This window comes from Myripristis murdjan, chromosome 1 (assembly GCF_902150065.1).
Source record: "Myripristis murdjan chromosome 1, fMyrMur1.1, whole genome shotgun sequence".
NCBI classification, from domain to species: Eukaryota; Metazoa; Chordata; class Actinopteri; order Holocentriformes; family Holocentridae; genus Myripristis; species Myripristis murdjan.
This window is the reverse complement of record NC_043980.1, coordinates 8,728,695-8,755,217: the sequence shown is the minus strand read 5'-3', so window position 1 is coordinate 8,755,217 and position 26,523 is coordinate 8,728,695. Positions and strand designations below refer to the sequence as shown.

The window sequence follows — 26,523 nt, the reverse complement described above, 5'->3', positions numbered from 1 at the left end:
CTTTGGGGGCCACAGAAAATGGTTTGAGTTCCAGGGCTGGGAAAGAGGGTTACAAGTAACATTGTTAACACTGTAAACTACAGAGAAATACAAAACTATAATAATAAGACTTCAAAATATAAATATTAAAAGTGCATGCATGATGTAAAATGTCTTTTAAGGCCACCGGCAAAAGCGACAATAATTCTGAGCATCTGAAGAACCAGCAAGGACCAGCAAATGTTTGGCCAGCTATTAAAGGGCAGCCCTCTATGTGTGTGTGTGTGTGTGTTTATGTGTGTGTGTGTGTGTGCACACGTGTATATGTCAATATTTATGCATACATAAGTGTCAAGAGTTTGTCAAGAGTGTGTCAGGTTGGCGATATTGGTGTGTGCATATTTGTGGTTTGAATGTGTGTGTGTGTGTGTGTGTGTGTGTGTGTGTGAGTGAGTGAGTGTGTGCACTCTTACGCATGTATGGAGATGCATGTGTTTGGATTTGACCGTCAGTGTCTGTGTGTGCATTTCTGATGTGTGGGCTTATCATCCTATGTGCATGTGTGTCTGGGTCTGTGTGTGTGTGTCTACATGTGTACATGCCTGTGTGTGTGCGCGCGCGTGTGTGTATATATATATAAATGCGGGCTGCCTCTTATGTCTGAAGCATATGCCTATACATCACAGCCGTCTCCCGCGTACAGTCTGAGCTGCCAAGCCTCGTGCTGTATGATGCATGGTGAGGAGAGCAGATGGGAGACCATAATTGATCCCTATTTGCGTTGGCACAGTTATATTTACATATATATCAAATCTGCTCCGTCTCCTTCGACTAAAACAAGTTAGTCTGCTCAGATACTTTATAAAACGGAAAGTGGCTTTACATTAAAGAAAATCAGCACTGCGGGCTAATAACGGGTAGAGATTTATGCGAACTGCAGGGGCGTATGATTTTTATCAAATAATGGATGGAAACAACACTAGTCATTGCAGGAGAAGGTCGCCTGTAAAAGAAAGCAACAAAGAAAGTTGTTGCTTTTCTTTGCACCTTACCCTAAGGCAGCATTTTGAAAAAAAAAAGTCATTATTTACTTGGCCATATGCTACCTGAAACGGTGGAAATGTCTTTGTCTACAACACAAAGGGACGCAGCCAGTGCAGCAGCATGTCAGTCATCTCCAAAACAAATTAAAGTAAGAGTGCAGCTTTTTTAGAGTTGCAGGAGGGGAAAAAAAAAAAATGATAGCAGAGTTAATCCATGCTGCTTGTGCAATGAGAGTCTTCTGAAGCCAAATGTTTGCATGATGAGTGGAAAAGACTGTTTTTACATCATTATTTAGCAAAAATCTTCACTATAGCCTTTAATGGCAAAACAGCAGTCACAATCCTCCTCGATGAGAATTTCAGCACCCGGGAAAAGAACAAACTTTACCGGCTTTCAAAATAACAGAGCTAGGGAATAAAGCTCAGTAACAGCTTGAAGAGCTTGGTAATACACTATTCTTTTTGGTTTGCGTGTTCTTTGCCTATTTGCAGTGGTGTAAACACGGCTGGTCATGAGCAGAGAACTCAAGCCTTCACTGAGCAGAACATGAGTGGATTCGTGCAACCCACCTCGTTTTATGTTCTGCTAATACAGGCGCTTCAGCTGTAAGCAGATAATGACAAATGTTTCATTTTTGGGTGGACTGTTTCTTTAGAATTAAGTAGCTCCATTACAAAATTATCCTCTATTTCAAAAATCACTCTTTTGGAGGACTTTTGTGTTACCACATCAAAAGGCTGTAGCAAAATGAATCGTTATGCCAAGTGTGTTGTGAAAAATGATTTAAATTTTAATCTAAGAGTACAGTTCAGCACAGTAAGCCAGAGTGACTGACATAAAGCAGAATGAGACGGCACTTCAGGTGGAGATCTTAATTCTGCTCCTTTAAAAACCGCAGCAGGAAACGAAACAAGAAAACTAAGTGTAACATCGTTCACATTTCAATTACGAAAACGGAAAAACAAATGCATCAACTCACTAGTTACAGCAAAGTCATCTGAGCACTGTCAACGTGTGTGTGTGTCGATCTCATTATGTACATGTGTGTCTGTGTTTACATTCATACAATATAAACAATAATTCTGATTACAGTAATTGTGTTGTACAATTCATTTTTTCTTCCAGGACAGTGATATAGACACTGTGTCAGTGTCTATAGCAAAAACGAGTAGTCAGCGCTGAAATTTTGCAGCAGTGTTCCCTGGTTAGATTGCTGTGCTGCTGCAGGTTGCAGATCGGTGTTGCTGCTGCCTTTCAGCACGGTGCAACAAGCCTCGAAATTTGACACGCACTGCAGATTTTTCAGGAATCCACAGATAATTGACTTAAAGAGGTAAATCAGCAACATTTTATTCCCTGCCTCATATGTGGTGCTAAGTGCTCGTTAGTAAGCTGTTTCTGCACTTCACTTTGCTAGAGATCACCTGTCAATCACACACTGTGAGACTGTGATATCTTCCTCCGTGTATTTGCTGTTGATCAGGCGTGACTTTCTGTGGGTGGTGCTTAGTCTTGGTCTTGCTTAGTCTTTTCAGCCATGCTGGCTATTGCAACTCGCGCTAGTTCCTCTATTTAAGGAACACACTGGAAGGTAAAACAAATCACTTCCTCCATGCAGGAGATTTTTCATCATAAAGACACAACAGACACGAAAAGCAAATGTAAAAGCCATACACTACAGAGAGTCTCCATCTTATCTCCATAAGTTATTTAGTCTGATACACAGTGTTAAAATCTATTTTTCTTAAAAGAGATAAAATCTTCCAGTGGGATAAATAACCCCATTTCTTTCCAATGCTGATCAGCTTGTTTCTGCCTTGTTTCAAAATATTTATACTTGCTCCAAAAATAAATAAATAAAAAATCCTGGAACAGGTGAAATTGCAATTGGAAACAACTCATCCCACTGGCAGATATTCCTAAAAAAAAAAAAAAAAAGAGAGAGTTTTTAAAACTGAATGACAACAATGTGAGAGTAAATGACTTGTAAATGTGAAAATGAACGAGGTTCTGGTTACCGTAACGCTTTTTCTTTTTACGGACAATTTTAGAAAACAAATGTTTGACCTTCTTGACAGTTTCGGCGTGAATCTTCCGCCTTCATCAGAAGCGTCACCAGAATGTTAGATGGTGACGTGCCTTATCAGCTGGTGTTACGGAGGCGTGACCTTTCTGTCAAATTTGACAGGTCGGTCACACCTCCTGCTGTCAGTTCGCCTCCCTAGGACTGCGGCCCAGGTGTGCGACAGCATATATACTCCCTCGTCCCAGTTCATTTTCCTGCTTGCATGTTTTTTAATCTCCACTGCCTCGATAATCCAAAAAGTCGTGCGCACGGAGGAGAACCGCTACCAACGGTGGATTATGACAGACAGGTCACGCCTCCGTAACACCAGCTGATAAGGCACGTCACCATCTAACATTCTGGTGACGCTTCTGATGAAGGCGGAAGATTCAAGAAGGTAAAACATTTGTTTTCTAAAATTGTCCGTAAAAAGAAAAACGTTACGGTAATTTACTTAGGACATAATGAACCTACACCACTTAAGGTTCTGGTGAGCTTGCAGAGTGAAGGGGATCTCAGGAGATTGTGAGGACGGTCTTATGCAACGGATGTTTATTGATGCTCAGCTGAGGAGAAGAGAGTGTGAGTGCTACAAGTGTGAACAAAGTGTAGTATCACACCAATTCTGTTGGTTGCTCACTGGCATGCCTTATTTTAAAGGAGAATCCTTACCCAAGTATATTGGAGATCAACACCTCTGTCTTCATGAAAGGCGCCTCGTCTCCCTATATCTGGCGTGCCCCAGACTCATGGCCTTGGTAGCCTGGAGACAGTACGTCCTATCGATGCAGCTCAAAAGGGCCTAAATGTGACCCACAGCTCCAGAGGAAATTCCTTGACAGTAAAGGTGGAGCTCTTTGGCAAATGCATTAAAACTGTATTTTTCTGTGTATGAAGGTTTCGATTTTTGGATGACACCAGCTACAATGGCAAATTTTAAACCGTATGTTTTCCAGTTCCAGTTCAGTTTTCTGACTGATGCTGCAGCTCAGTAACCGGGTTCATTTCTGCAGAGGCGTCATGGTGTCATGGTCATGATATCGACAGGGAGTTTTCACAGCCTTTCACTTGACATTTATGAGGTGAAACCCACCGCAACTGTCCAGTTTGTTAGAAAAGAGCGGGTTAACACACTTCCTGACCGGATCTCCCCACACTGTGTACACATGTGCCAGATATGTGATGTGTGTAGGGACTAACAGGAGTAGATAGGGTGACAACATGTGTGAGTAGAGATGGGAAATGCTTCCAGCTAGAGTGAGACAGCTGGCTCTCAACTCTGACAAGGCACACACATGCACGCACACACACATATACGCACACACACAAACAGAGACGTGTGTGTGAGCATCTGTACCCAGCTGGAGGTGTAACAGAGGCTCATTAAAGCCCTCACACCATGCACACTATAGGAGCGTGAGAAGGGAACAATAGACACACACTCGAAACAAGAAGATGGAGGGAAGCACAGGACGAAGGAGGAGAAAGAAAAAAAATAAAGATGGAGAGACAGGAAAGCTGAAAAAGGTGGAAGCAGACGAGAAGAAGAGAGTGATGGAGCGAGTATTTTAGGGGAAGTCAAGTTCTTAGAAAGGAAAGGGAAGGCTAAAAAATGAGAGAGGGAGAGAGGGAAGGAGTTGAGTGTGGAAAAAAAGAGATGTGGTAAGTTGCTGTGTGTGTGTGTGTGTGTGTCTGCCCCTCTCCTCTGCCTTGCAAACTCCTTCCGGGACAGAAGATCTAGTGCGCCCATTAATCTCATTTTAATAATTGATGCTATCTCCTCCAGAAGGGGTTTGGCCTGGACTCTTGGCTTAATATAAGACATTTAGCGTTGCGGGTAATTGCCATATTAGTTTATTCTAACCTATTTGGCTTGTATACAGTCAGTGGAACGGGCTAAATGCATCAATTTGGCGATGTTCTGTTTTCTGAGACCATCCACAGACCGGATCAACAGCGAAATGGCTCTTTGCGGATATATGTTAACTTAATGTGTCTTTAAAATAGATGGCCTTCGCTGTTAATGCCGGTAAAAGCCAGCGGGAGTAATGTTTGTACATATATTTTTTTTCTTTCCCGTAAAATTGCATTTGCTCCACGCTGAGGTTTGATTGTCTCTGTCTTGGCCGCTAAAATTTATTTACTCTTTAAACTGCCGTAGCAGGTAAACAACCGTGCTAGGGAGGTTTTATGTGTTTCATTTGCTTAAAATTAAAATGGCCGCATCTATGCTTTTTAGAAATCAGTGGCAAATTTTGCCAGTGGAGAAAAAAAGTTTGCTTCTTCCCTTGTTAAATTGGATTTAACATGAACACAGAGATAGAAACAAACACCAGCAATGAAACTATGATACAAAACTGCATCCTCAGACATAATAAACAAATTATAGATTAAGTTTTTAGTGCTGTTCTTGAAGTAGTTGCAGAGTTCTCTGCAGCCCTTTGCAGCAGAAAAAATAATAAATAAAATGCTATGTGAGCCTTTTAAGCTTTTAGCCTTGGTGGATGAATGGATGATTGACGCTTTATTTTGAACATCACAGGAGAAAAAAAAAAAAAACTCTTAATATTAAACATAAAACAGTAATATCTCTGAAGCAAGACAACACAAAGGAGGATTCAAAATGTATAAAATCGAATTACGTCAAAGATCAAAAATCACAGCAAAGGAGAAAAAAAAATCGGTGGAAGAAAAACTTATTTTATCTTTTCTGCATTTTCCTGTATTTAATAACTCAAACTTTTCTTGTTTATATGCAAAAGCACATGCATAATGCGATGTGTTTGTATGTATATATTTACATATTTGAGTTCAGCTCTTGGAGATGCTGTGAGCCTCATGCAGCCAGCAGGACGTCCCACGGATGAAATCTCTGTGAGACTGTCAGCACCTGACCGACTCCTGCGAGAGTATTTCATGACGCCGACTTGTGAAGGCACTTTTTGGGGCGAACAGAAACCCAGCGGAGACGGAGCCGCTCCCTGAAGAGAACAGAGCGAAAAACCGAGGGGAGGAAGATATTTAAGAATCGCCTGAAAAATCCACATTTTCCCTCCAACGCCGCGCTCGTAACGAAAGTAATCTAGTTCCCTCTTTCAAATATTCATGAAGGTGTTTGGTCGGAGAGGAGTTCCAATTCCAACACAGACAGTCACTAAATTTAGGTTGACTCGCGTGTGTGTGTGCGTAAAAGCTTGCGTGTGTGTGTGTGTGTGTCGGTGTGTGCGGCATGTGTATGTGTGATTTCACTGCTTACATAACTACACTCCTCAAGCTTTTGTACGTGAGTGTGTGTGTGTGTGAGGGAGAGAAGGAGTGATGGAGAGATAATGTGTATGTCTGTGTGTGTGTGTGTGTGTGTGTGTGTGTGTATGTGTGAAAGACTGAGGCTATCGGTCTAAATGGTGTTTCAGCGGTATTGGTGATGTTTCTATATGTGTGTGTGTGAGTGAGTGTGTGTGCCTTTTTTTGCATGCATGTGTAAGTTATTGTGTTTATGTGTCTATATATGCATGTGTGTATATGTATATGTATGCGCGTGTGTGTGTGTGTGTATGTGTGTTAGTGATTATGTGTGTGTGGGTCTGTGTCTCCAAAACAGGACAAACTGCCTTATCTGTAATGCTGTTAAAAATTGACCAAAATGACAGATCCTCTTTACGCCTCCTACCACCAAACACACACACACACACACACACACACACACACACTGTCTCTGACCAGTGATTGAAATAGCAGCTGGGGAAACATCCAACTTCAATTTTAGCCTCCCTTATCTCAGTCTAGTCCATTCTGTCCTTTCCCCTGGGGTACTAGACAAACTATTGTACACACACACACACACACACACACACACACACACACACACACCAACACAAACAGTCCCATTGACCCATTCCCACCCACTCTGCGCTTCAGCTCCCAGATGTAGGGTTATTTTGGGTCTCCATGAGTTGTTGTTTTTTTTTTTCTTCGCTGTCTCAGTTATTAGGGAAGTGGAAGCTGCTTCCACTCTGCACCCTCCTTAGAAAACCACCTGTCAAATTAGATCACAGCCACGAACTGAGGGAATGACCTCTGTAGTCACAGGTAGGAGACGGTATCAAGGTATTCTAGGGAAACTCCAAACTTTCTTTTCATGGTCGGCATGTTTAACCCTTTGGCGCATAGCGGTCACTACAGTGGACAGCTGTTTAAAGTCATTTTCTCCTAAATGCAATGGTTTCTATGGTGGAATTGCATATCAGCTGTTAGAATGCTCTCTGCTGCTCCCCCCCATTGAGGTTTATGCAGAGACTGTCAATTCTTGTTACTGAAAACATCTTAATACTAGTATCATGACGTGATAATACCAGTCCTACATCCTTAAAGAAGTATGGAGACTTAAAAAAATGTTCATGCCCGTAAGAAGAGTAAAAACACATAAGAAAAATTTTTTGATTCAGGCTTTCATAATTCATGCATGAAAGAGTTAAAGGAATATTCCAGCATTTTGGGCGAAATCCCCCTTTCCCAACTTCCCCATACTGAGACCAGCCCTGCGTTCCAAATCGCATACTTATACTTTTTACTTTTAGTATGTACTGCAGCTGCCCTTACAAAGTATGTAGTTTAGTATGTATTGGGACATACTAATTCTTTTTTTCCCTACTAAATAGTATAGTAGTATGAGTATTGGAACGCAGGGCAGGTGTTGGACACCATTTTCACCTCTGTTCGTCCAGTGGTTCAGTTCCTATGGGTAGCATTTCCGGTTAGCTTAGCATCAACACTTGAAGTCTATGGGAGTCTTTAGCCTAGCTTTGTCAAAGTGAAAAAATTAGCCTTACAGCAGCTCCGGAGCAAATCCACATGATCCACTGTGTAAATCAGACAGCTTCTCAGCTGCTTCTCATTTGTTATTCATCGAGCTTAAAACCAGCTGGCTAGCACTGTTAGCATTCCCCCAAACCATTAGCGTCCAGTCAGCGCTAGCTGCTGCTTTCAGTGGGGAGTTACAACATGGAGCTTTCTTGTTAATTAACACCGACATTCACACTCGTACTAATTAACCCCGGCCTCCCAGAAAGCCCTGGGTTTACCATTCGTCACCTGTAGCTCAGTTTTGATTGGACAGTGAGCTTTCTGCTTCCTGTCAGAAATATATTCTGTTGTTTTTGTTCTGGTCTTGATGCTAACATGTTCTGGCTGCAGACGTTACAGAGTGTTCAGACCAAACACGACATGGCACCACTACTTACAAAGTCAACGCAGAGACACAGATAGACACAAATAGACACAGAGACACAGGTCGATTTTATTCACATTTTTTTTATTATTTTTTAAATAACTTAATTCCTAACAGAGGTAGCTACATGAAATTTTCAAAACAAACTTGAGCGCTGTTCAAAACTGCAGCCAAGTCAGTTTTACATCCATCCTCGGTGTCACAATCCTAAACCAAAATCTGGTTTTCTTCAACACGATTTTTTCTGTAAGCAACTTTGAGCATCAGTATCTTGGGAAAAATGAAAGTTTCAGCTGTAAAACTGGAGCAGTTTAATGTCTGTGACACAGGGGAACAGAAACCAGCATTAGTGTTCTGGAGGTGTCGTATGTTTTCTGATAATTCATCAGAGAAAACTGGAAAAAGTGCATTTTGGGAAAACTCTCAAGGGCCCTATCAGCATGTGGGGCAGGTGGCTGTTAAAACAAGTTCTGGCAGATGAACGCTCTCAGTCTGAGCCACATTTTGAGACCAGGCTCATGTTCCAGCCAGGATTACTTCTGTGTCAAAGTTATTTTCTAAAACAGGCATATTTTGACTTGTGAAATATAAAATTAAGTCTTGACAGGAACTACAGCCATGATGATGCTCAGTGAGTGAACACTGTAGACACTGTACATGCATACAACATGCATTTGTGTAGTTTGCAAGTTTTACCTCCCAACTCCTGTGGCTGTCAGCAGCAGCGTGCCCGGGGTTTTCCGAGCTGCTCCTCATGAGCCACATGGAGCTGAGAGCCATCAAGTCAGTCTGAGGACGGATTTCCAAGAATTAAATTGCGTTATTGTCCCAGATGGGAAATCTGTTTTGCAGTCAGGTAAAAAAATCAAATACTTATTGCAAACAAAGAACATATACATGTAGGACCATTTTCCTGATATCAGTTCATAATAAAAGATCTGTATATAGTCCAGGTCAGTGATACTGATTGAACAAGGTGATGGCATAAAGAACAATGAAGTTTTTTGTCTAAAGTGTAAAGTATTGACTTGAGGCGTGGAGCTCAAATTCAGCACATAGAAAATGAGCCAGACAGTTGAAATGTTGGCTTTCCTCATGATTTGTCTCTTAAAAAAGGTCTGACAACTGGCCCCTTTTCACCACTGTGACCTTGCTGACTACGTTAATGATTTTGTTCGGCCTGGATTTGTTCGCCAGAGGGCCAACTCGGCACAGACTCAATAAAAGTCCTGTAAAACACTGACATCATCGTCCTGTTGATGTTAAAAAAGTTAATCTTCCTCAAGAAGAAAAGCCTTTGCTGACTGTGCGTTCATTGATTGTTTTGGTAATTTGGTTATTGATTACAATGTGTTGGGGCGTCTGGGGAGTCCTCCTAAAGTCAATGACCCTGTCTTTGGTTTTGGCCTCAGCTAAAGGACGTTGTTGTCACACCACTTGGTCACAGTCAGAGACAATAATGGAGTCATCAGCAAACTTGATGATATGTTTACTCCTCCAGTTGTTTGTGTACAAGATGTGAGGCAGTGGAGCGAGCACATGGCGGCTACGACATGACCCCGTTCACTCGAGCCTGCTGGGACTTATAAGTCAAAACATCTGTTTTCCAGCCCACCAGGTTTCGATCCAAAGGGAAGTGTGATATCAGTGAGTTCGATCCACGTGCAAAATTTTAAAGTAGGTCGGGCAGCTTCCGACCTACTTTAAAATTTTCATTTAACCAAGCTGTTCAGTCTCATATGTAATATCAAAAATGTTGTTTTTCTTAAACCAAGCGAAGTAATTCTGCCAGTGGGATGATCCAGAGTTTTCTTTTCTTGATACTGTTGGGCTGATCTGCCTTATTCTGCCGTCTTTCAACATATTTGACCTTGTTCCCAGAAAAATTCCTGAAACAATGCAATGGAAATGCAGTGGAAGCAAGTGGGATCGTTTCATCTCTCTGGCACATTTTTTTCACTTGTTCACTTCACTTGAGACTGAATGACTTGTAAAGGTAGAGATTTCTTTTTTTGTGGCAGAACATAGTTGCAGGTTTCAACTTTAAAACTTCTCAGGAGTTTTTGCATGATTAACTTTTTAGTGTGTGTACTCCTCCAACACATATATTTTTGGCATGACTTTTTGGCATAATTAAGTGTTTTTTTTTTTTGTTTGTTTTTTTCAACTTTGAAAATTTGAAACACACCTTATTCCATTTTGAACCGTGAAAAGCCCTTTGGAACATCAGAGGATGAGTAGACCTTTAGGCTGCTGTGTTTTACGGTTATAGGGAGCCACTCCATTAGCTTCTGCTCCACTGTGTATTTTCCCATAGGAAGTATAGAAAGTCAATCTTTCAGGAAAGCAGGGTTGGCTACTCTACTCATATCTCAAATATCACTGGGTGTCCACTACTAGCTTTTTTTCAGTTTTTTTTTTTCCTGCAGTTTCTGTGAAAACTGCAAGTGAACCGCATGATATACTGTTCAGCATGCCTATGCTTTAGTGCTAATATATTGTTTCTATGGAATTTTGAATAGCATTTTCTTACTTCTGAAACAAAAAACTCAAAATTTCCAGGTTCACTTTAGCTCCATATTTTGCTGTTAAAAAAAAAAAAAATAATGACCTGTAAGCCTCTTGGCCAGATGTTCACAAGGGGTCAAAAGGTCAAAAGGCTGAAAGCAGATAATTGGCTGACGTTTTTTTTTTACACACTCGAAAATCTCCCAGAAGGCTCTCCTGCTCCTCAGTGAAATGAGCTTGTTATTACTGTTTTCAAGAATATCTTGGAGTGGTATGTGCGTGTGTGTGTGTGTGTGTGTGTGTGTGTGTGGAATAGGAGAAACTTGCCTCGGTTTCTTGTTCTTTTCTTTTCCATATTTTGAAAACTCTCAACCCCTCCCTTTTGACAGCCCAAGAGCAGCTTTCCTCTGTTCAGCCAGGTATATGCATATCACACTCCCCTGTCTGTCTCTTTTCCTCATGTTATTATCTCCAACACTTGATAAAACCCTCAGGCTCTCTCTCTCTCTTTCTCTCTCTCTCTCTGCCTCTTGCTCAGCCTTGCTTTATTGCTATCATTCTATCAGACTTAATCATGTCTTGGTAATTTACTTCCTTTGGTTTGTGATCTCTCCCATCCTCATCTCACTCTTCCTCTGTCTCCTGTCATCTCCCTCTCTCTCTTTTTTTATGTCTGTTCTGCCCATCTGCTCTGTATCTTGTTCTGTATTTTATATCCTCTCTATTTCTCTTTCTCTCACTCTTCAGACACACTAGGTTGTCTTTGTAATAATTTGCCAGAAATAGGTCAGATAGTAAAACACCTGCTCTGTGCCTCCATTCTCTTCCTCTGTTATTCAGCACCTAGCTTTACTTCAGGCTTGTTTACCACCTCCATCATCCACTCTGCATCCCCACCCCTTGACAAGGTTTTGCTTTCATCTCTCTAGTGGTTGGCAGTTTATTCCCAAGCATCTCGTACTTGTGTAAACTTGCTAACAAACAGAATACACTTTGATCCCGTAGCAGTATGTGGTAATAATTAGACCAGGCATGTCCAATTCGCAGGGACACAGGAGGTCTGCTTTACTCACTCACTCTTACTTTGACATCTTCATCTTAATGTCCATCTTCAACGAATGTCAAAACGTCTGAATGCCCACAAAGAACTTTATTATGTTGTATTGCAATCCTGAGGATACACCACACAACTTTTATAATCGTAAAAGAGTGTGTACGTACTCTGTTAACTCATTTTTGCAAATTTTTTGATAAATTAAAAATCACAAAGTGCACATTGAACACACCAAAACTTTCAGGGATAGCTCCTAGATAGCTCTTGGTATTCATAATACACAGGATACACAGGATCTCATGGTCCTGCCACAGTTTAGTCACATTTTTATTCCATTTCTGTTGTTCATTGCATCACAGATGGGATTCTCTGTTCTTAATTTTCCTTCCCCTATTTCCTGTATATATATTTTCTCTCTTGCAATTTTCAGAATCAGAATTACACTATATGGACAGACATACTGGGCCACACCTCTTAATCACTGAATCCACGTGTTTCATTCAGTCCCGTTGCCACAAGTGTATAAAATCAAGCAGCTAGCCATGCAGTCTGCCTTTACAAACATTTGTGAAAGAATGGCTCTTTCCCCCAGGGGAAATTTTCAATTGCCCCCAAGGGCGATTAAGGAGACTTTTTCACCTGTGAGTTTATACCATTCGATAACGTCCAAATTCCTGTTTATAAAAATCATACATGTTTGATATAATTGTAGCATCTCTGAGTCAGGTGACGTTATATCATGGAAGGAGGACTTAAAGTCTGTACCCATAATACACTTTCCAGTTTTCTGTGCCAACCGTCTGCTCCAACTGCCTCAAAATGTGCAGACTAGTCCAGACCAGCACAGGCGACTTCATTTTTTTTTTTTTTTTCTCTCCCTCAGCATGTGTAACTAAGTAGTGTGAAGCAGGGACAGAGAAACAAATGTTCCAAGTCTTCCACTTAGCAAGCCTGTTTCTATCAATACTTTGTTTTCTTCAATTCACACTCATTAATTCATATTAGGCTCAACAAAACAAGACCCCAACTGTGCAAAGGTTCAGTTGTTTCTGTTTACGCTATTTTAAGGGAACAGTGGAAGGTGGAGTAGATTAAAAATCAACATAAGTCAGAAGTTCAGATGCAGCTGCCGTCCTCTGAGCACCAGGATTTTATGGTGGTTGTTTTGTTTTCTAATGCTGTTGGCTTCCACTGTCTTCGATACACCTTACAAACTCTGGGGATGTAGGAGTAGCTGGATTGTTAATATATTTATATGTGTGTGTGTGTGTGTGTGTGTGTGTGTGTGTTCACCAGAATGGTGGAGTACTCCCTGGACCTGCAGAACATCAACTTCTCCGCCATCAGGACGGTGAGGGTACTGCGGCCTCTCAAAGCCATCAACAGGGTGCCAAGTGAGTATTTTGTCACAGTCACAGTCACTTACTCACCGCGGCAGTGAACATTTAGCATTTATATTACAATCAAAGGTAATATTGAAGTGTTTCAAGTAAATGTTCAAGAATGAACCTAGCTTCCCAAGGGGAAAATTGCTCCCCAAATTCTTAAATAAACCATGTCTTTCCAAATTCCAATTAAACAGGAAGCTTTTCTTAGGCACACACATACATATTGAAAAATCATTTAAATTTTTATATTGTATTTTCAGTTGTCTGACTTCATCTCAAATGAATAAAGTCTGTAGCAGAGCAGGCACCCATTAATCAAATCTATAAAAACTACCAGTATGCAAAATTGCCTGAAAATGGGAATATTATCCAAATGTCCCACTTCCATGGATGTAAACACTGTAATCCAAGCGTATCAAATAAAATGAGCGTGGTTATTACACTACTGTGTGCACAGACACTCTATAGAAGTGTTTTTCAGCACATCAAAACTCTTGAAGCTCACTGATGTCTCTTTACAAGAACAGCAGTCAAAACCAAACATTGCATTTCGCCTCCAGACTTCACTCAGTGTTACCATCCTCTTCATGTGTGTGTGTGTCATGCAGCACCACGGCCAGCTCCCCGCCGCGGCTGCAGGGGCTGTACATTTGACCCAGTAGCCCGGGCGCTGTCCTTGGTGCTGAATCTGACTCGCATCCTGATGTGTTTTCTGATCCAGAAATACCCCGGCTGCAAACACATTCAGATGAGATGCAAACACGCAGTAGTTATTACTTGGCTGGCGGGAGTGTGATTTCACTTTGAGTTGATTACAACTGTGATGTTCTGTAACCACTCTGGCCCGTGGTGATAACACTGCCTTATGAATGTTTAAATTGAAATAGTGTTTGTTTTTTGGCATATTGAGAGCCTGGATTTGGTGGGATCCCTTGGCAGGATGTCCGATGATGAAACAGTATCTCTTGAGAAACTTGTTATTCAGGGATAGGTGAAACAAACAGTCGTGGGTTCTTTGCGTTGACCAATTCACAAAAGAACAAATAAAAAAAAAAAAAAGAACAAATCTGTCAAGTGAGTTAGTTGATTCGATTCACAAGCATGTGACGCTACATGTCATTCTCTCGCTCTCTTTCCCACTCCCTTATCTCGCTATTGAGTGAGCAGGAATGCAAAAAATACATAATAAAATAAATGATAATAACCATAAATCACTCGGGCACAAGCAAAGAGTGCTCTCATTCTTGTTCACGGCACTGAATAATCAGTTGAACAGGACTCAATCAGTCGGCAGAGCAGATGCGGTTTGGTCAGTGAACCAAAGGACTCAACTTAATCCCAGAAATTGAGCTGGGCATGGGAGTGCTGATTCACTCAATGAACGAGTGGCTGAATCAAATGACAGGCTCAACTCAATCCTATCTGTTGGATAATAAGGACTTAGTCACCTCCTTAACTGAACCAGGCACTATTCGCCCTAATGTCGAATCAGTCGGTGAATGAACCGAGAGCCTGCAGTGGCACCCGATTCAGCAGATGCAGTGAAGGACCGGCTCGGCTCAGTGGCTCAGTCGCTGGCTCAATTAAAGATGTTTCTAGTCGCCTGCTGATCAAGAGGAGCCGGCGTGAGCAGAGTGAAGAGAAATGATGAAAGTTTGCCTGCTGTTCTGTCCTCTTTAGAGTATAATGTGACTGCGTGTATGATAAACGCAACAGTAGTACGTCCTGTCAGACACTAGTATTTGATTTCCACCAAGCAACTTCATTTGGCTAATTGAACTGTGTAAGCGAAGTGAGTGACTGAGGCGAGAGCCTGCAGTGCCGCTCAGCAGTGAATAACCGGTTCAGAGTCAGACACAGTCGCTGGCTGTACGCTGCTGTTCAAGAGGTGCCAGTGTGAGCAAACTGAGCAGAGGCAGCAGAACAGGGAAGTACAGGTCCCTGTTATTCCTATGGAAGTTTTACTGCTCTTATAATCAGACTGTACATGTGTGACACAAGGGGAGTAAGGAATTAGCAACTGCACAACAGCAGATAAGTATGTTACATCCCTTGGTTGTGTATAACTTATGAGCTCTGTCATCACTGGTCATTTACTAACGTTACAACTACAGTGGTCCCTCGCTATAATGCGGTTCACCTTTCGCGGCCTCGCAGTTTCGCGGATTTTTTTTAGTGCAATTTTGCATGCTTTTGTTTTTTTTTTTTTTGACAGCGCATTGAGTCCTGCGTCCTGATTGGCTATGAGAGAGCCCACGCATTGTGTTCTGCGTCCTGACTGGCTAAGGGACTGTAGACCATTGTCAATCAATCTCCTCCGTGCCGTGTCTCCTGTACAGTACAGAATGCGTTCATTCTATAACACTGGACTTATTTTTCTACGAAGGTTTGAACTTTGAGAGTGTTTAAACAAGAGAGAAAAGTGAGAAAATGTTAATGCCTGTTTGAGAAAAGTGTATAAAGTGTGTAGTGAGGGGTTTTACAGCCTTAAAACATCTATATTTGTAAAAAAATAAAGCTGACTACTTCGCGGATTTCGCCTATTGCGGGTTATTTTTAGAACGTAACCCCCGCGATAAACGAGGGACCACTGTATAAACGATATATGTTACATTATAACAGCAACCATACAACTAATTATCCACAGCAGAGGGGTGGCAATAACAAAAGTGCAATCGGCGATGTTTCTTTCCCAATAGCAGATCTGTGCTATTGGATGGTTTGAAAGAATTGACTAACAATGTTGTTTGTTGCTGGGGACTCGTTGGACTGGAGGAGAAATTACAAATTGGGATGCAAAAGTTCAAGCTGCATCAGGAAATGGGGGGAGGTCTATTGAACCGGTTGAGGTCAATCTCCCCACACTATCTGTTCCCTAACCATACCATTTATTGTCTTGAGAGAAATCCAACATCAACGCAGAAACAGTATTCAATATAAAATGACAGGCTTGGTAAATTCAATTCTCCAGCCAGTGCCTGTAAGACGTGATGCATTCTCTCCATGTGGCTTAATATGCAGGATCTCAGCCCATGTATCTTGACTTTGATACTTTTTGCACTTCTCATGACGACTATACATCTAAAAAAAAAACCCAGTTGCACGTAATACTGCCACAATACTGCAAGAGAGAGAGAAAAAAAATGCATTGGAATTTATCAGGGGGCTCATTTTTTTATATTCAATTCTGGATGGAGGTACATTTACATACTTGTGGTGTCATCCCTGTTGATTCAGATTCCAGGTGGTGTGTATGACCACCTAATGCGGGCAACACACACAGCGAATGCAGTTGACAAACACAGCTGTTTTGGAACGGATTATGGCATTTTCACTCGCTTATCTAATTCAAGATTGGCCTGGTGGGAACAGGTGCATGTGCAGATAAATCTGTTATGTCAAGAGGCAAATATATTTGGTCACATTCATTGAACATGGTGCTTTTTAAGTCATGGTTATTCGCATGAGAGTAAAACAAATATCAACATAATTCCTGCAGCAGGCAATGGGTCTTTTAATGTGAAAGTGCCCTTAAACGAGACATGGGACGCCCTACCTACACCATGCCATCTGACCTTCTCCAGTGAAATGTGTCAGTGCATCTAAATCTTTGAAAGGAAACAAAATTCCTAATTGATTGATGGAAAGGTAATCGTATCCGCAGTGAGCCGATCCAAAGCTCAAAAACCTCCTCAGCACCCAGCAGCACCCAATCATCTTGGTAACAACGTCCCAACTTGCTTAACTGTTTTGCGAACGCCAGCCCAGCCACTTAGACTCCGAGAGTGCTGATTATTCTCTGGCCTTTATGATGAGAATAATCAGAGCTCGCTGCCAGTCGCTTTTGTGGTTTATGTGTCTAAATTGTGCCTAGCAGGCAATCATCTCAAGAACCATGGAGTGTTCTCTAAGTCGGATATGCGGGTGCTTGAAGTTAATGTTGTTTTCCTTCCTTTATAAGTATAATTGCCAAACCTCCCACTGTTCATAATTCAGCAGCATAAACTATCCCACCTATTTTTCTAGTCTCTCTGATAGCAGGTGCAGCCAATTTGCTTGGTTGCACTACAGATGCAGTGAAACGTGGGCTGAACTGTCAGTTTAATGCGTCATGTATGAATATACGTGCACGCGCACATGCACAGGGCCAACACCTAGAGGTAAATGCATGTTAGTGTCCACAGGGAGATAGAGTATGTATTTTAGTCCAGGAGAAACAGCAGCATTCAGTGGCACGCAAGATTTTAAATTAGTCTTTGTGGCTGTGATCACAGGCAAGTCCCTGGTGCATTGGCCTCTGCTTTGTACTCTTTCATTGCTCTCTCACTGTCATTCTCTGTCTTTCTCTTCATCTCCGTCTCTGTGTCTCCCTCTTTTTCTCTCGTGGTCTCAGTTCCTTGCTCTATCATTGTTTGTGTCTCTCTTTTTTCTGCATTTTTTAACTAATGTTGTCTACCTCTCTAATTCTGCTTGTTTTCAGCCTCTCTCTCTCTCTGTCCTATTCTATTTCCCCCTATCTTTTTGCCTTTCATTCTCTCTCTCTCTCTGCCATTCCCTACTATCACCATCTTCTCTCTTTCCTTGGCACCACCCTCACATGTCGAACCTCTGATTTACCCTCCCTCTGTGTCCACTTTCCCTCCTTTCCTTCCTCCCTCATCCCTCCCTCTCCGTCACTACCTCTCTTACTCCCTCATTTCCTTCTTCCTTCAATACTTCCTTCCTTCCTCCCTCCCTCCCTCCCTCCCTCCCTCCCTCATCAGGAGCAGAAGCAGTAGTTGGCCCTCTCCGTGTCAGGAGAATAATTTGTTCCGCAGGGAGAAACAGATTCCACCTATGTTTTCCTCTGATGAGCGTTGCATCACCACTCAGAGAGGCAAACAGACCGACAAAGACAGAGAGGGGAGGGAGAGAGAGAGAGAGAGAGAGAGAGAGAGAGAGAGAGAGAGACCTTGTTTACACCTGATATTAAAATGCGATCTGTCTCTGCATATGCTATCTGAACAATCCGCAATCTGATCACGGCCTTCATGCCTGATATTTATATTCATTTTTAATTTCCGAATTCCCGCCGTTCTGTGATCTGATTAAATTTGTTATTTGCATGACAGAAAGCTGCAAATCCATCCGTAACTATTTGAGTTATCCTGCTAACAAACAGACAAGCAAACATACAGAACAAGGCGAAAATACAACCATCGGCAAAGCTAACAAAACAGAAGTTAAACAGAAGTTTTACAATTCATTACTTTGTTTTTTCGAAGCCACACCGACTGCCACGCCAAACTTTGACCAATCAGTGTGAAAAGTGAATCAGGCCCATGACCAACCTTTCTGCAAAGTTTCATGCAATTCTGTCTATAAAATTTAGAAATATCCTGCTACCAAAAAACAAACAAACAGATAAATAGAACGGCTGAAAACATAACCTGTACCACCTAAACCCCCAAAAAATGCATCTGCTCAACAACAACAACAACAAAAAAAACAGTTTCACCAGAAAAGTAATGCAAAGAGAAGTAGCTGTGTTTTCTTAAGACCTCTTAAACCATATTTAGACATGTATATGTTCATTTATTTATTTATTTTTGTATTAACCACATAACCACATTTCCACTATTGTGTCCAGTGCACAGAGCAGCATGTTGCTCGTGTCACCTGTGAAGGGCTTTTTAGACAGGGGACACAAATTGCATGCGACTCCTTGCTGCCTCTCTGCTGTGTCCCATGTGAAGGGATCAATTATATGTAACCATAGCAACAGCAGCAGCACTTAAACAGAAAAGCAGAGGAGTTGTACAAATATAACAGGCTTTGTTTTCCACCGGCTGAGCAGCAGAGTGTCTCCTAATTCGTGGACCAGGTGAGTGATTTCCGATTCACGCCGTAAAAAAGTTACGGGACGGGTCAGTTCGTCGGTTCGAGCGCGTGTCTCTGCTCTGTCCGCCTCCATCACTTTATTTAAAAATGAATTAAAGCCAGACAATTTTCATTCTCCATGTTAAAAGCCTTAAAGCGAATCTCTCTTACAAAGCTAACGGTCTCTGTCTCAGCACTTATTGCGGTCTTCTTCCTGAAGCCCAAACGGGGCCACAGAGAGTTAAAACTTGGCCGAGTGTCCTCAGTTTCATTTTGGCCTTCGTCCATCTGGTCTCCTACATCTGCACAGCATTGAGTTCATTTCAGTTCAGGCTCATCATAAGTGTGATGACCCAAAGTAACACTTGCAAGCCTTGTACTGTAGTGTGTCAACAGTGCAAAAGAGAAAAAAAAAAATCTTCATTTCTTAGATATCACCACCGCTGAAATCAACTCCACAATGGTTGTCATCAGATTTTGTTTTTGCAATATTTAATCCCCAGCTGTATAAAAATTAACTGTTATAGTAGCTAATGGCAGTTGTTGATGCCGTTGTGCAGACTTTTTTTTTTTTTCCCGTTGCCACTGAAGAGGTCATCCTCTGCAACTCTTTATTAGGAGGCAACAGAAACAACAATGAGTCACTTTTGCCGCAACTGTGGCTGCAGCTGCTGTGAATGCTGACATTTCTATTAGAAGATATGACATTTCTCAGTCACAGAGGTACCTTTCCAATATTAAAATGTCAGTATCGCCAGCCAATATATTAGTTTATCTGTAGCAGAGTTTGGTGGAGAAATGTGTGGGCGAGCAACAAACAGGAAGTAGAGTTAAAGGCACAATAACAACAATGCATGATATTAACGTTATGACAACAGGAAAAGATAATCAGACCTCTTCCTTTGTGCTTTATTCAGCAACATTTCAACCAGGAAACAACATATGGGTTAAAGAGGGTTGAAAAAAAATGAAAAGAAAAAGTCAGTGAGGAAGGAGGAGGGGAGGAAAAAGAGAGAGAAAGAGAGATAAATTAGGGAGGGAAGAGGGGATTATCCAGCGCCATGGAGGAGAAGCGAAGATGGACGAGAGGAAGAGAGGGATGATGATAGGAGAGATGCAGCAGGACTCGGATGAGCAGGCTATTACGATGATGGATAGAGCCGAGGAGACGAGTGCGAGGGATGGTGGGAGTCATCGGATGAATAGAGATAAAATGAGTGAGGGACAAAGAAGACGGTGGACGAGAGAGAAGAGGATCCGATGAGAAAGAGAGAGATGATTAGATCCTACAGAGGAGAAAAAAAGAGGGGATGCAAAAAGCTATAACTGCTGCACTGTTTTTTTTTTTTCTTTTTCTTTTTCCTTTATTTCCTAGTGAACTGAGGGGGAATCAACTAGAACCACTATCCACTTTCACTTCTAATTCCTAATCCCCTATGCACACACACACACACACACACACTAGTCTAATAAATGCCACTCAACTTTAATGAACTACTCTTGGTAGAGGCATAAATCCCAATTTTGCCTTTGCTCTCTGGCCATGAAAAAAAAGCACATACATATACACATACCCACACACACACACACACATGCACACACACATGCACATTACTCAGAGCCAGCATGAACCCATGCCTCCAGGTCATTTAGTTGCAGTGTGGCCAAAGCCAACTAAATGCTTATGAAAAGCATCTGGGACTCGTGCAAATCCTTGAAATAAAACTAACACCACACATGTTTATCGCTATTACCGACACATTTCTTTTTTTGGTTCAGTTTATTCAAAATGTCTTTGTTGTTATTCCTCGTCTTTATTCTAATCTCTGGTTCAGTAGTTTTCAAAGTGGGGGTCCTTGAGGGACTTCAGAGGGGTCCCCAAACGGAATGAGGAATAGTTTAATTATTCATTTATTTATTTATTATGAGAAAAAAAGAAAGTGTTAGAATAGAAAATGCAATGTATGAGTGACTATTTTAACATTAAGCTTTAATTTGACTACTGTGACTCTATTTGGCTGTGTTAAAGTATGTTAACAACCCTGTCTCCTAAAAATTATGTTTTTATACCATACTTTTCTAATCCACATATCTTGTAATTCATGTTTTTAGCCAGTTTTGTTGCCTTTGGGCACCAAAACCACTTGGTTACAGGGAGAGAAAGGTTAGGTTTAGACATGAAAAACACTTGTTTTATGTTAGGCCAAGGTTTGAGAGCTGCTTTTCTACTTTCCCAAGAATTTTAATGTGGTGCAGTGTGGTGAGTAGACAGGCTGTCCCTCAGCTGGGCGTCTATACACACACATAATAAATAGGAAGTTTAGAAGGCTTGCAGAGACAAGTAACAGGACCGGCCCATGAATTGTCAGCGCTGTCATCGAGCATTGACGATGCATGGTATTTGCTCTTAAGATAAATCACTCTTTTCAAATAACATGGAGGCAGCCGTGCAGGTTTTGAGTATCTGGTGAAAGCAGACCCTTCAAAAACACCTCCTCAAACATTTTGAGGAGGTGTTTTTGAAGCGTTCTTCTTCTTTACTCGTCAGTTTCTCGGAAAAAAAAAAAAACATTCAGGGAGTGTTGTGCAGTTCTATCACTTGCACATCAAATACTAGAATGATGTCTTACTCCCCCCTCACACACACACACACACACACACACACACACACAGCCAGGCTGATCTGCATAGTAACCAGAGTCAGAGTACCTGTGTTTGTTGTTACCTGTTTACATGCAGGACTATACTGCCAGTCCTGCATGTAAACTTGACTGGATTGAAGGTGCACTATGTAGTATTATGCAAAATTGAGTGCAGACTCTTAAGACTCGACTGCCAAAAAAGAAATGTTGCAGTTTACCAGGGAGTGATGAGAACCACATCGTCTGAACGATCATATTATGTGCTTATTCCACAGTTTTTGCCAGCTGACTCACGCAAATTGACTCTCAGCAGTTTTGCATAGTGTGCCTTCACCCCCCCTAACTTAAGGAGCGACAACCTTGTGCAGCTCTGATGTGAACACGCCCTTGGAGAACTTGAATTCAAGCCCCCATGTGGAAAACACTGAACACCTACCAGCTCCAGGGTTGCTGTTCTGTAGGTAACCGTGACCTCTGCCCTCTCTGAGGAGGGGCACAAGTAAGGGGAAATTTCATAAAGGGGATCAATAAAGGTTCACATTAAATCACATCGCGTAAAAGCATTGACTATAAACATTAGGACTCTTTTTTTCTTGCTCAAAGGCACTTCTGTGGCGATATAATGTGCTCGCCGTGGTGCTGCAGCCCTGCTAAATGAAGCGGTAACACTGGAGCAGGAAGCTACATCTCAATTCCAGCGTGCCCTCTTCAGAGTGAACGGAGCTGCTTCATTTTTCGAAATTGAATAAACTGAAGTCCGCTCGGCTTCTGTAGGCCTCGATTGATCTTTCTCATAATTCCAGCAGCCATTCGTCTTGGGACAATGCAGTGTGTGCCTCAGATGCAGCAGACTGTTATTTCAATGGTTTCAAATTGACTTAGGAGAATCGCTTCGAGGCTCCATTTCCACGGTAGCCGGCGGAGCGCTTACTGTATCTGAGGTCAAATCCTGACATGACCTCTTCCCCCTGCATCCTCATTAATCTGTATCCTGCTCAGCCATCCCTGGTTAAAGACTAAATACTGAGGGGAATGGTCTGCTTGCTTTCTTTAAAGTGTCTGATGCCTACGCTTGCTTTTTCCTCTATGAATATTATTGTTAATCCTAAAGGTAACAGAAATTTCAACACTAGTGTACCTAGAAAATGAGTTGGAAGTAAATTACCGTATTTCACCAATTAATCGCCCGGGTGTTTAATATGCAAAATCAACTTGGATCCCAGGCGTTTAAAAGAACCAGGTGGCTTTTCGCTGCAGGCCTTTATTTATTTTTGCACAGACCTGCACCAGGCCATTATTGTGATGACAGTTACTGTCCAACATATTTACAGTCGGTCGATTTAAAATTACGGTACACCTTTTTTTCTAAAGTTAACTAGCTCTCTTATTTTGACAGAAAATGGAACTGTTTACTTCTGCAAAAATAAGGTGAATAGCCTTATTTTGGGTTACCTCAATATAATGCAAATAATCGCCTCAGCGGTTATTCGGGTGGGCGTTTAATACGCAAAATGGGTGCAGACCCCAGGCTTTTATAAGAACCAGGTGGCTATTTGCGGCCGGGCGATTAATTGGTAAAATACGGTAGTAATGGTATAAGACGAGCAATTATTGAAACATGAGGTGCATTAATAAATATATATTAGAACTACTGCTACAGTACGGTACATCTTCCTTTAAAAAAATAATAAGTTACTTGGCTTTGTTGGTTAGTTACACCACAAAGTTATTTATTATTAAAGGTAACTCCTGAGTATAGTTAGGCTGCCTCCTTTAGAGATATGCTCTGCAGTATAGAGTGTGTTGTTCATCATGCTTTAAATACAAAGCAAAGCCATTTGCTTGAATGAAACTGGCTTACTGCTTATTACGAATCTTCATCAACCGCTCTTTGTCTGCCTCAAGTGAAGTGACGGACTCAGACGTGTAGTATTAATGAGACGTTGTAAATGTGTTTATAGTTTATTGTAACTGCACTTATTATGTCCTATAAACATCTGCTTAATGGAAAGTGTGATGTAATGGCTCTTAAGGGGGAAATTTGCCTTCCTGCTGTCTCAGCGGTGGAAACAGGGAGGGGGGACAGAGGGGAGGAGACGGGGGAGCGTGCTGGTTTTCTCCAAGGTGGATAGTTATAGATTCTCACCGTGGGGGATCTGAATTTTTCAATGATGAACACTGGGTGTGAAATTACCGCCAGCCGCCAGCTGAATTCTGGTGGATCCTCAGCTGCCAGCCTCTTTGGCAGGTGACCAGCTGTTGTTTGCTGGCTTCGAAAAATCAAATTGACTCAATCAAACAAAGCATCACTTCTCAGATAAACAATCACGGCTGTGGCTGCACCGCGCGTCCCAGAGGTCAGCTGTCAGCTAAACAGTGTGTCCACCACCGTGGCGCCTTTCTCCTCGGATTTGCTGTTGATACAGTTCGGGTTTTTTTTTTTTTTTTTTTTTTTCTGTGGTGTGGGCCTCTTGTCTTTATCTATTCAGCCATGTTGGCTATCACAGCTAATTAACCCGCTCTTATTCCGCAGCAACCAGAAATGAACACATCACTGATTCCCTGTGTTTAGAGTAGAAATATATACAGTAAAAGCTTCAGTGAGCAGCCTGCAGGTTGAGATGTGATTGTGTTAGATAGATTGTGGCAAAATGGACATTAAGTCGTATGAAAATGATGCTGATCATCACTTTAAAAGCGACAATGACCAGAAGTGTGTGAGTGTTTGTGTGTGTGTGTGTGTGTGTTTGTTCTTTATAACCACCAGAATGTGTGGCAGGTGCATGGAAAGGTCAGATCCTAACAAACATATTTGTGTACAGTGGCGCCATCAGCAGCCAGTAGCTAGTTAATTCCCCCTTCATTATTTGGTGGCTGAGAAAAGATGCAATTCTCCCCTTTATTAAAGACAATTTACCACAGAGCTCATCTCAGGGGTAATTCAATCTCCATGCCGCTGGAGCGATGCAAACGGGGAGTGAGTCACGCATACACAGACACACATAAACACACACACACACACACACACACACACACACGCCAGCATGCTCACACCCTGTACATGCAAGAGGATGTTAAAAGTGTGCAGAGGAGTCAGTTAATGGGAAACTAATGGAGATTAACCAGGCATGGTCCCCACTGGCCACAGCTTAAAGGGCTTGGGCTGTTTACTACATTACCCACAATTCCTCCTGGGAGACCGTCTGATTAGCAGCCAAGGTGGCGGTCATCATCCCCCCTCTCTTTCCCCGTTTATTTTCTGTTTATTCTCACTTCCGTTCCAGCGAGCTCTTCCGTCTTTTCCATTTTCTTTGCTCCAAACATCCCCCTCCCTCCCTCCGTCTCTTTACAGCTCCTCCCTCAGACTGTTGCAAATGATTCAAATGATTAAACCATAAATAAAACAAACATTTGTTCTATTTAATCAATGCTTAGTGATTTTTTCATCATCAAATAGCCAGGCTAACGCCATTAATCTAAGTAAAGTAACTTAACTTTTATTGCTAGGAAATCAAGATGAAATAGGATTCTTTTAATATTTTAAATCACTTCTAAAACTTTTTTACAACATTTTAATTATGTTGTTTTTATTTTCTATACCCGTTGAACTTTTGTATGCCTGCTTTATGTTTTTTCTTTCTATTTGTTTTTTCTATTTTTTTCTTCCTTAACCACAATTTTAGTGTTTTGATTGCTTGTTTGTGTTATTTTGTAGCTTACTGATTTGTCTTGTAATGCACTTTGCAATACTTAACTGACATTGCACAATATAAATCAAATTTATTGCTGTTACTGTTATTATGAGCTCTTAATACTGTGACATTAAGGGGTCTCGCTTCAGCGACTTCAGTTACAATTATCGTCAAAATCTCAGTGAGGACAGGCGAGGTTTTCTCTTGCCATTTTTTGTTTCTTTGTGAACTTTCTCAAAGATAAAATTCCCAGTTCAGCTCAGTTCATTTTCATTAAAAATGAACAACTGATTTTTCCATGTGCATAAACATCAGTTTGTTTATAGTCACATTTTTACTCCTACAGACATAGAGTGTGCTGACGCTGAATAAATTCATTACGATTCTGAGCTGAAATGTTTCCAAGGACACAGTGTTGCATCTCAGTGCAGCTCCCGCCCCTTCGTTTGATTGACAGCCTAAATTGCGGGTGTTTCGGAGCTACCTCGCTGCTCTGCACATGGTTTATCTCAGTTTCCAGCTCAGAATCGCCAAGACGCTAACTCACCGTGCAGCAGTTGAGTAAAAGGAGGAGATTTTGCCACGCAACATTACAGTCAGGTTTTTGTGTCTTTTTTGTGTGTTTGTGGAAACCGCTGTGGGTGCAGATTTTTAGCGAGCAGACAGAGAAAACAATCAGTTTTAGCCAACCAGGTATGGCGTGCAGGTCCAACGCCCTCCTTTTCCACGCCGTATTTTGTACTACGGCTCACTGATGCGGTGTCAGGGTTATCGTATATCCCAGTTTCCACCAATAAGCGCCCATAAACAACATAACAAGCTGTAAAGTCAGCCAAACTGGAATTCAAGATGTAACAAAAATTGTGACTTTTCTGTCAAATGATGATAAATTTGATTTGAAAATACCTTGGCTAACCCTTTAAAATGTAAAAGTATGTTCGATACATATAGTTACCAAATGGTTGCTTGCTTTCCTGCTATGGTTGCTGCTACAAACGAGTGAAAAACCCACATTTGTTGTTGTAGTTTAAACAAGCCAATGATATAAAGGGTGGTTACTAGTGG

General features: G+C 41.6%; 1 protein-coding gene across 1 annotated transcript in view; it reads left to right on the top strand.

Annotated features, from left to right (window-relative positions):
- The window catches only part of LOC115359916 (voltage-dependent T-type calcium channel subunit alpha-1I-like), a 222,209-nt gene that overhangs the window by 55,016 nt on the left and 140,670 nt on the right, over window positions 1–26,523 (top strand). The window contains exon 4 of the mRNA XM_030052613.1: window positions 13,174–13,271. Within this exon, the coding sequence (XP_029908473.1) occupies window positions 13,174–13,271 (98 nt within the window). The remainder of the gene's footprint in view (window positions 1–13,173; window positions 13,272–26,523) is intronic.